The sequence below is a fragment of the Balearica regulorum genome, chromosome 24 (assembly GCF_011004875.1).
Source record: "Balearica regulorum gibbericeps isolate bBalReg1 chromosome 24, bBalReg1.pri, whole genome shotgun sequence".
NCBI classification, from domain to species: Eukaryota; Metazoa; Chordata; class Aves; order Gruiformes; family Gruidae; genus Balearica; species Balearica regulorum.
Genome location: NC_046207.1, coordinates 1,056,839 through 1,069,401, shown reverse-complemented (window position 1 = coordinate 1,069,401; position 12,563 = coordinate 1,056,839). Strand labels below are relative to the sequence as shown.

At 52.5% G+C, this 12,563-nt stretch overlaps 1 protein-coding gene and 1 gene segment (V, D, J or C); both read left to right on the top strand.

Annotated features, from left to right (window-relative positions):
• The window catches only part of LOC104638263 (M1-specific T cell receptor alpha chain-like), a 487,043-nt gene that overhangs the window by 98,936 nt on the left and 375,544 nt on the right, over positions 1–12,563 (top strand). The window lies entirely within an intron of this gene.
• On the top strand, positions 989–1,874 carry LOC142605028 (Ig heavy chain V region 914-like). The segment is given in 2 exon segments: positions 989–1,046; positions 1,469–1,874. Coding segments are annotated over 2 exon segments (393 nt in total).

The following is a 12,563-nucleotide window of genomic DNA, read 5'->3' as shown; positions in this document are numbered from 1 at the left end:
AATGCCCCAGTTCTGGGGGCTGTGTTGACTCCCCTACACACCTAACTGTATGCAAGTTTTACCAGTGTCTAGCAAAGCCTTTTCCTACTGTGTGCCATCAGTCAGCTATCTCTGTCCTGAGCTGTGACACACAAGTGTCTCACCCTTCCTCCACGTCCAGTTTAAAGCTCTCCTTCTACGCTGAGCGAGAGCCAAAGTAGTAACAGCAGTTGGATTAGCTAGCTAATGAAGCACCGTAACAGTGACCCAGCACCTGGAGCTGTAGCAAAGATAGGAGGAACATGCGCTGGGGCACACATCATGTGCATGCCACCTCCAGGCTCTCCCACTATGATTTATTTGGTGCTGAGTTCATCCTGTGACAGGGAAATGTGCAGCACAGCGTGTTGCAGGAGCTCCCGAACTATGTGCAGCCCAATATAAGCCTGTGCCCACTCAGATCAACTTATGTTTGGTGGATCACCAAGTCGTTTGCAGAGAAAAGACTTCTGGTTAGGACGACTGCAGGCACTGCTGCACAACTGCAGCAGAGAGGGCATTAGCAGACTGGAGCCGAGGCACACCTTGCAGTGTCGTGGCAGGAAGAAGAGGACGAGACACCCAAGGGTGTCCTGACAATGCCACCTAGTTGCCTTTTACCCCCCTCTCAGCTTTTGGGTTCCGGGAGAGCGGCGGAGGCGCGCTGGGAGCCGCGGGCCAGGAGCCTTGGTCTCCCGGGGCGCCGCGCTCCTCCTCTGGCGATGCCCCTGCCCCGCGCCCCTCCCCTTCTCCTTCTCCGAAGGGGCCGCGGCACCGGGGGGCCGGGCCGGGCCGGGCAGGGCGGGACGGGTGTGTTCTGTTGGGGGCGGGCAGAGTCGTGGGCGCTGCCCCAGCGAGGGTCCGAGGCGTCGGGGCGGTGAGGAGCGGTCCCGAGCGCGGCTCCGCTCGGCTCCTGTGCGGCTCCCGGGGGGCCCTTGGTCCCCGGCCGGCCCCGGCGCGGCAGGGCGTGATGGCGCGCGGGCTGGGGCCGTGGCTCCTGGCCTTGTCCTTGGCCGCGGGGCCGGCAGGTGAGAGGCGGGCGGGGAGGGCAGCGAGGCCCGGGGCTGGGCCCGGGGCTGGGGCTGCTCCCGCGCCGGGCGAGCTGTCGCCTCTCGCTCGCCTTCCTTAGTGGAGAAGCGGGGATCGGGTGGCGTGGGGGGGAAGCGGGAGCGAGAGCAGGAGCGGGGGCGGGACAGGGAGATGCAGATGCAGAGGGAGAGGCAGAGGCAGAGGGAAGCTTTCGTTCCGCGGTGGGGGTCGCAGTGCCGGGAGCAGGCGCGGCTGAGCCCCGAGGAGGGCAGGCGGGGCCTTGCCCCGGTCGCGGGGCTTTGCCGGGAGAGAGGGGGGTGGCGGCTGTGGCTGTGGCGGGGCGGGTGTCGCCGGGGCGGCGGGTGAACGTCCTCGGGCCGTGGGCGCGCCCTGCCCGGCTGCCTGCGCTCTCCGTCCGCAGGGCTGTGGGCTCAGCTGAGGCTGGTGGAGACGGGCGGAGGGCTGCGAGCGCCCGGGGACTCCGTGCACCTCTCCTGCCGCGGGTCCGGCTTCACCTTCGGGAGTTACAACGTTCTGTGGTACCGTCAGGCACCGGGTAGCAGTCTCGAGTGGGTGTCCCTCATCAGTGCATGGAGCAATACAAATTATGGCCCAGCAGTGAAACATCGAGCCACAGTCTCCCGGGACAATTCCCGTTCGGTGTCATCTCTGTCCCTGCGGGACCTGCGCCCTCAGGACTCTGCCCGCTACTTCTGTGCCGTTCCCACGGAGACAGGAAATCCAGCAGAGCTTTAACACAAACCTCGCACCAAGGTCTTGGCTCTGGGCCTCAAAGCTGGCAGGGAGGCAAGTCCCCCAGATGTTCAGGGTTGTTCTCAGAGAGCCATGTGGTTAACAGCATAGAGTTTTCAAATGTTTGGTTCTGACAGGGATGGGCTACCTGTTTATGTCCCCAGATGAGCTCTAAGCCTTCTCTTTGCCATCTTCCCATGTATCATGCCAACCCTTTCTCCTCTCACACTCCAAAGTTCCTTCCCCTTTGGAAACAAGTTTTCCTGTTTCCATCTCTTCCCCATAGTTTGGGTACCAAGAGATGGCCCAGCTGGTGAGGGGTGTGAATAGCCCTGCTCTGCTTTTGAGCATGGCTGATATTGACTCAGTCCAGCCAAGGACTTTTGCTGCCTGAGGAGCAAGCAAAAGAGATGAAATCCCGAGGGTCATTTGGGATCTCACTGGGAGAAAGGGGAAGTCTATTCTACTCTCCCAGATCTGAGACTATAACGAGAGCCAGAGGTTGTGAGCCCATGTGTTTGCACCTGCTGGATCCTGGAGATCACAAGTAGAAGGCCAGAGAAGAGGTGGAGTAGATGAAGCAATGGCTTGAGCTGTTCCTGGCTGCTCATACTCGTCTCCCGGTGTTGCAGGTGGCCTTTCTCAGGTGCAGGTAGAGGCCTCTGGCCCTGCGGTAGGGAAGGTCTCAGAGTCTGTCACGCTTACCTGCCACATATCTGCTGTGCCCATCCCTGACAGCAGCTACGCTTGGGACTGGATCCGTCAGACTGCTGGCAGAGACCTGCAGCTTATAGTGTTGCAGTATCCCTTCATGGGACTCCAGCACATTGCTTCATCCTTCCAGACGCGAGTCACCAGCTCTGCAGACCCCTCCAGGAACCAGCTGTCACTGGAAGTGCTCTTGCCATTGCCTGCAGGCACGGCCACCTATTTCTGGAGCACCAGAGAGCTGGAAAAGGGCACAGTGCCTGAGCCATGGGCAGGGCCAGGTCATAAAAGGAAGGAAGGGGTTTAAATCCAGCTGGGTCTTTTGTGGTTGCTGCAAAGCAAGGCTCTTCGCAGACTTCTCAGGAATAGTCTGGTGTGGCTTTACCTGGAAACAGGCACAGAGGTGCTGCAGAGTCTCCCACAAGCACACACAAAGCCATGAACCTGCCGTTAGCTTCTTTCTTCCTTCTCACTCTCTGCCGCAGGCACAAAGCGACAGGGAAAAATGTTTGCCTAGTAGAATGACAGCGAGCATTGAAGAAGTAACATTTGAACATGGAAAGCTGGAGCTGAGTTTTGAAACCTTCTGTTGTTCAGGGAGCCCCAGAGTAGTGCATCAGATGGAGCTGAGACAAAGGGTGTCTTTTGATGTGAGGAACTGTCTCTTCATTGTGTTGTTAGTCTTGGTTCCATGTGCATATATGCTCCTGTGTGTCCACTGAGGGCCAGAACTATATCCTCATGAAGAACTGATGCCCATAGGAAGGAATCGCATTAGTGAAGTTTGTGGAAGACTGTGTCCTGTGAGAGGGACCCCAGGCTGGAGCAGGGGAAGAGTGTGAGGAGTTCTCCCCCTGAGGAGCAGCAGAGAGAACGTGTGATGAGCTGACCGCAACCCCCTGTAAGTCTGCGCCATTGAGGGCTTCCTTGTCCTTATCTTGACCCATGAGCCTTTCATTATATTTTCATTATATTTTCTCTTTCCTGTCCACTTGAGGAGGTGGAGTGATAGAGTGGCTTTGGTGGGCACCTGGCATCCATCCAGGGTTAAGCCACCAAACTCATATTCTGGTGGAACTTCCTGTGTTCCAGTTTGTGCCCGTTGCCCCTTCTCCTGTCAGTGGGCACCACTGAAAAGAATCTACCCCATCCTCTTGACACTCACTCTTTAGCTATTTAGAAGCATTGATAAGATCCCCTCTCAGCCCTCTCTTCTCCAGGCTAAACAGAGACAGCTCTCTCAGCTTTTCCTCATAAGAGAGATGCTCCTGTCCTCTCATCATCCTTGTAGCCCTCCACTGGTCTCTCTCCAGTAGTTCCCAGTCTTTCTTGAACTGGGGAGCCCAGCACGGGAGACAGAACTCCAGATGTGGCCTCACCAGGGCAGAGTAGAGGGAGAGGATAACCTCCCTCGACCTGCTGGCCACACTCTTAATGCACCCCAGGATACCATGGGCCTTCTTGGCCACAAGGGCACATTGCTGGCTCATGGAGAGTTTGTTGTCCACCAGGACTCCCAGGTCCTTCTCCACAGACTGGTGTCTTGGCAGGTCAACCCCTGTCCTGTGCTGGTGCCTGGGGTTATTCCTCCGTAGGTGCAGGACCCTGCAGTTGCCTTTGTTGAATTTCATTAGGTTCCTCTCCACCCAACTCTCCAGCTTGTCCAGATCTTGCTGAATGGCAGCACAGCCTTCTGGTCTATCAGCCACTCCTCCCAGTTTGTATCGTCAGCAAACATGCTGACGGTACTCTCTGTCCCCTTGTCCAGGTCATTGATGAATATGTTGAATAAGACCGGAGCCAGTACTGAGCCCTGGGGAGCACCACTAGCTACAGACCTCCAACTAGACTCTGCGTTGCTTATCACAACCCTCTGAGCTCTGCCATTCAGCCAGTTCTCAATCCATCTCACTGTCCACTAATCTAACTCACATTTCTGAAGCTTACTTATGAGGGTCTGTGAGAGACAGGGTCAAAAGCCTTGCTGATGTCAAGGTAGAGAACAACCACTGCTCTCCCCTCATCCACCCAGCATTTCATGCCAATCATAGAAGGCTATCACATTGCTCAGGGATGATTTCCCCTTGGTGGATCCATGTTGACCACTCCTAATAGCCTTCTTTTCCTCCACATGCTTAGAGGTGACCCCCAGATGAGCTGTTCCGTCACCTGTCCAGCTACGGAGGTAAGCCTGACTGGTCTGTAGTTTCCTGTGTCCTCCTTCCTACCCTTTTTGATGACCAGAATGACATTTGCTTTCCTTCAGTCCTCAGGCATCTCTCCTGTTCTCCTTGACCTTTCAAAGATGGTGGACAGTGGCTTAGCATTAACATCTGCCAACTCCCTGAGCACTCGTGAGTGCATCCCATCAGGCCCCATGGATTTGTGGGTGTTGGGTTTGCCTAGATATTCTCTAACCCTGTCCTCCTTGACCGAGGGAAGGTCTTCCTTTCTCGAGACTTTGCCTCCCACCTCCCGGGTCTGGCATTCCAAAGAGCCAAGTGTCTGTAGCTGTTAAAGTTTCAGATCTGTTTTTGGTTGTGAAGCTGGAGGGTGGAGAGTGAAGTGGAGTCCTACTTTTGTGAGTCACCAGGGTCCAAGGTGCCTCATTCTAAGTGGTGCCCGCTATAGGTACTTTCTTATGAAACTACCTCTCTATCTATGTCTCAGCCCCTGTAATACTGCGCAGCGTTTTCACTGTTGCCTGCAACTTGGCCACCTCATGTAACAGATCATGTTGGCAACCATGTGCCCACCAAGCCATTCTATCAGTCCCCCTCCTCCTGTGAACAGGGAAAAAGTACAATGACAGGGTGATGGGTTGAGACAAGGACAGGGAGATGACCAGCAATTACCATCACAGGCCAAAGGACTTAATTTGGGGAAATTAACTTAATTTATTGCCAATGAACTCAGAGTAGGATAATGAGAAATAAGAACAAACCTAAAACCACCTTTCCCCGACCCCTCCCTTCTTCCCAGGCTCAACTTCACTCCCAACTTGTCTCTACCTCCTCCCCCTGAGCAGTGAACGAGGACAGGGAATGGAGGCTGCAGTCACTTCATAATACGTTTTATATGCAGCTCCTTCCTTCTCATGATTCTTCCTTCTCTTGATTCTCAAGAGAGTTCTCCCACTCATGGGAGACAGTTCATGAACTTCTCCAACATGGGTCCTTTCCCTGGGCTACAGTTCCTCACAAACTCCTCCGGCATGGGTCCTTTCCATAGGGTGCAGTCCTTCAGTTCCAGCATGTGTCTCCTGCAGAGCACAGGTCCTGCTAGAAAACCTGCTCCAGCATGGACTCCTCTCCACAGGACTGCTGCTCCTGCCAGGAGCCTGCTCCAGCGTGAGCTCTCCACGATGTCACAGCTTCGTTCAGGGCAAATCCACTTTCTCCGGCGTGAGGTCCTCCATGGGCTGCAGGGTGGATATCTGCTCCACCATGGTCCACCATCGGCTGCAGAAGGACACCATGTGTCACCATGGTCTTCACTACAGGCTGCAGGGGAATCTCTGCTGCAACGCCTGCAGCACCTCCTCCCTCGCCTTCCTCACTGACAGTCAGCATGGCTTTGTGCAGTAGAAATTGAGCTTAACCAAATGTGAAGCCTTCTACAATAAGACGATGGGTCTTGGTGGATGGGGAGAGGGTGGGTGTTGTGTATTCTGAATTGAGTTACACTTTCAGCACTGACTTCCCTGGAAACATTGGAGACAAGGCTACTTACTATGGACCAGATAAGTGCTCAGTGACATGGAGTGTGCAAAGGTACATCTTCCTTGCTCCAGTATTTCCTCCTGGCCTCTGGGATTCCTGAAAGACAGTTTTACTTGTAAAGACTGAGAGGAATAAGGCATTCATTACCTCCACCGTTTTCCATGTCCTGTATCGCCATGTCCTCACCCCATTCAGCAGTGGACCTGCATTTTCCACAGGCTTGTTTTTCCATGCTGGCATTTTTGCCTGACTCCATGCTTGTTGGGATGGACTACTCTTGAGCTCAGCCCTTGTGGGACTGTGGACTACTGTGCCAAGTCCTGGGCTCCTCAGCTCAGTAACGACATGGACATCCCAGAGCAAATGCAATGATGGGCCATGACGATGAGGAAGGGATCATCTGACATAGAAGGAGAGCCTGAGAGAGCTGGGTTTGTTCAGCATAGAGAAGAAAATGCCATGGGGGGATTTGTGAGTGTGTGTAAATACCTGAGGCTGTGTAGTCTCCATTCCTGCAGACAGTCAAAATGGAAGTGGACAAGGTTGTGGGCAGCCTACCATCCCGAACCCCAGAAGACAGATAAGCCCCACGCAGCTTCTCGCTTAGTCACCTGCAGCGGGATGGGGGAGGGAATTGGAATTGTAAAAGAGAGAAAAATTTAGTGTTGAGATAAAGAGAGTTTTAATAAGTAAAGCAAAACCTGCATGCACAAACAGAGGAAAATAAGAAATTCATTCTCTACTTCCCATCGGCAGGCAGATGTTTAGCCATTTCCAGGAAAGCAGGCCTTCATCACATGTAGCAGCTACTTGGAAAAGACAAATGTCATTACTCTCAATATCCCCCTTTCCTCCTTCTTTCTCCCAGCTTTTATTGCTTCGCATGACATCATGCAGCATGGAATATCCCTTTGGCCAGATGTGGTCAGCTGTGCAGCTGGTGGGGCAACGTAAGAAAAGGAGAATGCTGATGCTGCATCCCTGATGCTGCGTAAGCACCATTCAGCAGTAGCTAAACCATTGGTGTGTTATCAACATGGCTTTGGTCACAAAACCTCACAGCTGCCCATACAGGCTGCTATGAAGAAAAGTAATTCCATCCCAAGCAGTCCCAGTACGCCCACTCTAGCTGGCCCTGCTTCAAGCAGGAGGGTTCAGAGGTTCCAGAGGTCCATTACAGCTTCAACTCTTCTGCCATCCGAGGAGCAAACTGGCTCCTGTTCTGTTCCCCTTCCTTGCAGCCTTTTCCTGGGGAGCCTGAAAGGACAGCGTCAGGCCTGATGGCCAGCCAGAGCTTTTAAGAGACAGCTTTGGGGGCTGGAAATGCTTTGGCAGTATCCAGCATCCTTGGCTTTCTGACTGGCAGATAGATCTCTAGTCTTTCCTCCTGGCCTCATGGGCTGCCAACATGCTGCCATGTACCCCCTGCAATCCTCCAGCAGAGGCCTTTGGGTGTGATTGAATTCCCTGCCCTCCCCTCCCCTCCGTCCAGGAACCCTGCCTCCAGCAACCAGCTGTGGCCAGCAATAGGCCTCTCGGGCTCCAGGCAGCAGCCAGTCAACAGGTCAGATGGGGATGGTGTTATTCCCCATGCTTCCAAAGCCAGGCTCTAGGTTTGTTTGATAGGATATAAACTAATAATGATAATGACAATGATAATGATAAAGATCATGATGATTATGATATAATTTTATATATATATATATATATATAAAAAAAACAAGTGATGCACAGCACAATTGCTCACCATCTCCTAACTGATGCCCCAGGACTTCCCAAGCTGCAGTCGTTCCTCTGGCCAGCTTACCCCAAGTTATATACCAAGCATGAATGGAATATCCCTTTGGCCAGTTTGGGGCAGCTGTCGTGGCCGTGTCCCTTCCCATGGTGTTTCTTGTGCACCCCCAGCCTCCTCACTGGTGGGGTGGTGAGAGGAGCTGAAAAGTCCTTGACTTGGTGTAAACACTGCCTGGAGACAATCACAACATCAGTGTGCTATCAACATTAATGACAGTCTAAATCCGAAACACAGCACTGTACTCGCTACTAGGAAGAAAATTATCCCATCTGAATCCAGGACAAACTATAAGAAGAAAGCAAGTTTTCCTCAACACGCATGTAAAAAAGTTGTTTCTGGAAGTCATCAAGGTAGCAGTTGTGAAAGGCAAGATACCACTTATGAGGAAGAATGAAGACAAACTGAGACTATGAGCTTTTACCTCAGAGCTGATGTGAAACAGTGACCCAGGTGTCCATGAGGTTGTTTCAGAAATGAGTCCCATTGTGTGATTCGAGTCTTTCTGGGGTGCCATGTCACCACAGGACTTGCTTTGCAAGGCCCAGGATAGTGTTCCAGGCAGTGGCATGGGGCACGGGATATGTTTCCAGCCATCTGGTTGTTGCTTCCACCATTGTGAGTACATAGCTCTTGCCTTGGCGGGTTTGTGGGAGTGTGATATAAGCAATCTGCCAGGCCTCCCCATATTTACGTGTCAGCCATTCTCCTCCACACCAGAGAGGCTTTAACGGCTTGGATTCTCATGGATGACCTGTACAATAGCGTCCATGGTTAAGTTCATCCCTTGATCACGAGCCCATCTATACATTGCATCTCTTCCTTGATGGCCTGAGTTGTCATGGGCCCACCTAGCTGTAAATAATTCACCCTTGTGTTGCGAGTCCAGATCTGCCTAAGCTACTTCAATATTAGCAGCCTAATTCCATATGCTCGTTGTTCTGATTTTCCTCAGCGGCCCAAATCTTGGGTACGTAGTCATCTACATGACGTACTTTTATAACCAGCTTCTCTAGCTGGGAAGCAGTATCTTGCCACTATGGGGCAGGCCAGATGCGATTTCTTCTGCACTGTCAGTTGCTCTGCTTCTTTTGCTGTAAGCACCCCCAGAGGGCATTGGCCACCATCCATGAGTCAGTAGGGAGGTAGAGCATTGTCTGCTTTTCTCATTCAGCAATGTCTAAAGCCAGCTGGAAGGCTTTCACCTCTGCAAACTGATTGCAATGCGACAGGACCCCTCAGTGAACAGGGCATATTGCTTCTCGTTTTCTGGCAGTTTATTACACGGTGAGGCCTCTTTAGCACGCGTCACTGCCTCCTCTAGCAATATTCCAATATCTTTACCTTCTGGCCAGTCCGTGATCACTTCTATGATTCCTGGGTGACTGGGGTATACTACACGAGCCTGCTGTGTGATCAGTGTGACCCACTTACTCCATGTAGCATCAGTTGCATGGTGTGTAGAGGGGACCCTCCCTTTGAACATCCAGGCCAGCACTGGCAGTCAGGGTGCCAGGAGGAGCTGTGCTTCGGTACCAAGCACCTCTGAAGCAGCTCCAACCCCTTCATATGCTGCCAATATCTCTTGTTCAGTTGGAGTGTAGCGGGCCTTGGATCCTCTGTATCCCCGACTCCAAAACCCCCAGGGTCCACCTCGAGTCTCCCCTGGTGCTTTCTGCCAGAGACTCCAGGTAGGGTCATTCTCCCTGGCTGTGGAGTAGAGCACATTTGTGACATCTGGTCCTGCCTGGGCTGTCCCAAGGGCTACTGCATGGATGATTTCCTGTTTAATGTGTTCAAAGGCTTGTCATTGCTCAGGGCCCCATTTGAAATAGTTCTTCTTCTGGGTAATGTGACAGAGTGGGTTTACAATGAGACTTTGTTTTATAGCAAAACTGGTTTTCAGAAGAATTGAGATTATTTTCTTCCCTTTCTCAAAAACTTCTGCTGCTGTGTTGCCTTATACAATGATGTCATCAATGTATTCAAGGTGTTCTGGAGCTTCACCCCATTCCAGTGCAGTCTGGATCAGGCCATGGCAAAAGGTGGGGCTGTGTGTCCAGCCCTGGGGCAATCAATTCCAGGTGTACTGGACACCCCTCTTGGGAATGCCAGACTTGTCTGGGCTTGTTGGTGCTGAATACAGGGTCACTGTGAGTCGGCAGAAGCGAGCGGGGTCTGATGTGAGCAAGAGCACAGATTGACCAACTTGCTTAACTTGCACTGATAAGCACCAGACCTGATCAAAGGCAAGGGATGAGCAACTTGCTCATCTTGACAGATGTGGCACCTGACGGTCTACCGCTTGACTCCACTGAGTGATGCCTGGGGTGAGGGGAGGCTTCACAGCCTGATGTTACTTCAGTAGTGCTGAACAGACCCCCGCATCTCTGTACTGAATGTCTTTGTTCTCCACTACTCCCCCCTTGATCAACAACACAACAAGCCTTGTTAAGGGCCAATTGGCACACGATACTTGAAATAGTCCCACCTGTCCAAAAGTATAAATCTGGCATTTAGAATCATCTATTTTGAGGACAGAAACTCCAACTGTCCGGATGGGTCAATGGGCCTGGACCTCTCTACTCCTCAAGCAGGGACGTCTCTTTGGTAAGACTTGCACCTCCAACTATGTCAGATGATACCCCAGGAGACTATCATTAACAAAAGTGCTGAACTATTCACTTGAGCTCAATTTTTGCAGTAAGTGTATTTATTAATGGCAATTGTGAACTTTTTATATCTGTCCCCTCAATAAATTACCTATCTTTTTCAACTTTGCAAAAGTGGTACAGTGAAAGTCCTTGGTGGGGTTGTGATAGGCAAACGTGGACTCTGGTAAGTGGCAGCACACAGAATCCTTTAGACATAAACAGTTGACCAAGTCTGGGACTAAGACTATACTTAGCCGCACCTAGACTCGTCTCTGAGAAGCGGTTTAGAAAGCAAGGGGGTCCTTTCTGAACCTCGTGTCTCAACAAAGGGCCTCCCACACGTCGGACTCGTACCCTTTTATGCGACACCCTCCAAGTGAAAGCAAACTGTGGCCTGCACTCTGCCGCCAAAGGAACAGAGAAAAACCCATTGGCAATATAGTTGTGGCATACCACTTGGCTGCCTTTGACTCCAGGTCATAGTGAAGTCCTAGCACATCCAGCACAGCAGCAATCAGTAGCGGTGTGACTTCATTCAGGACAGCATATTCTAATGTCATTCTCCACTCACCATTAGACTTCCGCACTGGCCATATGGCGCTGTTAAAGGGTGAGCGGGTTCTGCTGGTCACTCCTTGGCTCTCCAGTTGACGACAGGAATGAGGGAGTCTCGGCTGGTGCGATTTTGCCGTTGGTGCACCATTGTGGTGCAGATTGGCACCTGTTGTTCTTCGACCCTGAGCAACTGTGGTGGGTTGACCCTGGCTGGGGGCCAGGTGCCCACCAGAGCTGCTCTATCACTCCCCTCATTCACTAGACAGGGGAGAAAAAGTACAACAAAAAGCTTATGGGTTGAGATAAGGACAGGGAGAGATCACTCACTAATTATCATCACGAGCAAAACAGACTGAACTGAGAGGGAATTCATCTAATTTATTACTAAGCAAAACAGAGTAGAGGAATGAGAAATAAAATCAAATCTTAAAACACCTCCTCCCACCCCTCCCATCTTCCCGGGCTCAACTTCACCCCCGGCTTCAACCTCCGCCCCCCTCAGCGGCACAGGGGGACGGGGAATGGGGGTTGTGGTCAGTTGATCACACCTTGTTTCTGCCGCTTCTTTGTCCTCAGAGGGAGGACTCCTCTCATCATTCCCCTGCTCCAGCATGGAGTCCCTCTCACTGGAGACAGTCCTTCATGAACTTCTCCAAAGTGAGTCTCTCCCATGGGCTACAGTCCTTCACGAACTGTTCCAGCATGGGTCTCTCCCATGGGGTGCAGACCTTCAGGAGCAAACTGCTCCAGCGTGGGTCCCCTACGGGGTCACAAGTCCTGTCAGCAAACCTGCTCTGGCGTGGGCTCCTCTCTCCATGGGTCCACAGGTCCTGACAGGAACTTGCTCCAGCACGGGCTTCCCACGGGGTCACAGCCTCCTTCAGGTGCCTCCACCTGCTCTGGCGTGGGGTCCTCCACGGGCTGCAGGTGGAATCTCTACACCCCCCCATCCTTCCTCCATGGGCTGCAGGGGGACAGCCTGCTTCACCATGGTCTTCACCATGGGCTGCAGGGGAATCTCTGCTCCGGCGCCTGGAGCACCTCCTCCCCCTCCTTCTTCACTGACCTTGGTGTCTGCAGAGTTTCTTACATCTTCTCACTCCTCTCTCCAGCTGCAAAAGCTCTCTCCCTAACTGTTTTTTTCTCTTTCTTAAATATGTTATCACAGAGGCGCTGAGTGGCTTGGCCTTGGCCAGCGGCAGGTCCGTCTTGGAGCCAGCTGGCATTGGCTCTATCAGACACAGGGGAAGCTTCTAGCAGATTGTCACAGAAGCCACCCCTGTAGCACCCCCCGCTACCAAAACCTTGCCATGCCAATCCAACACAGCA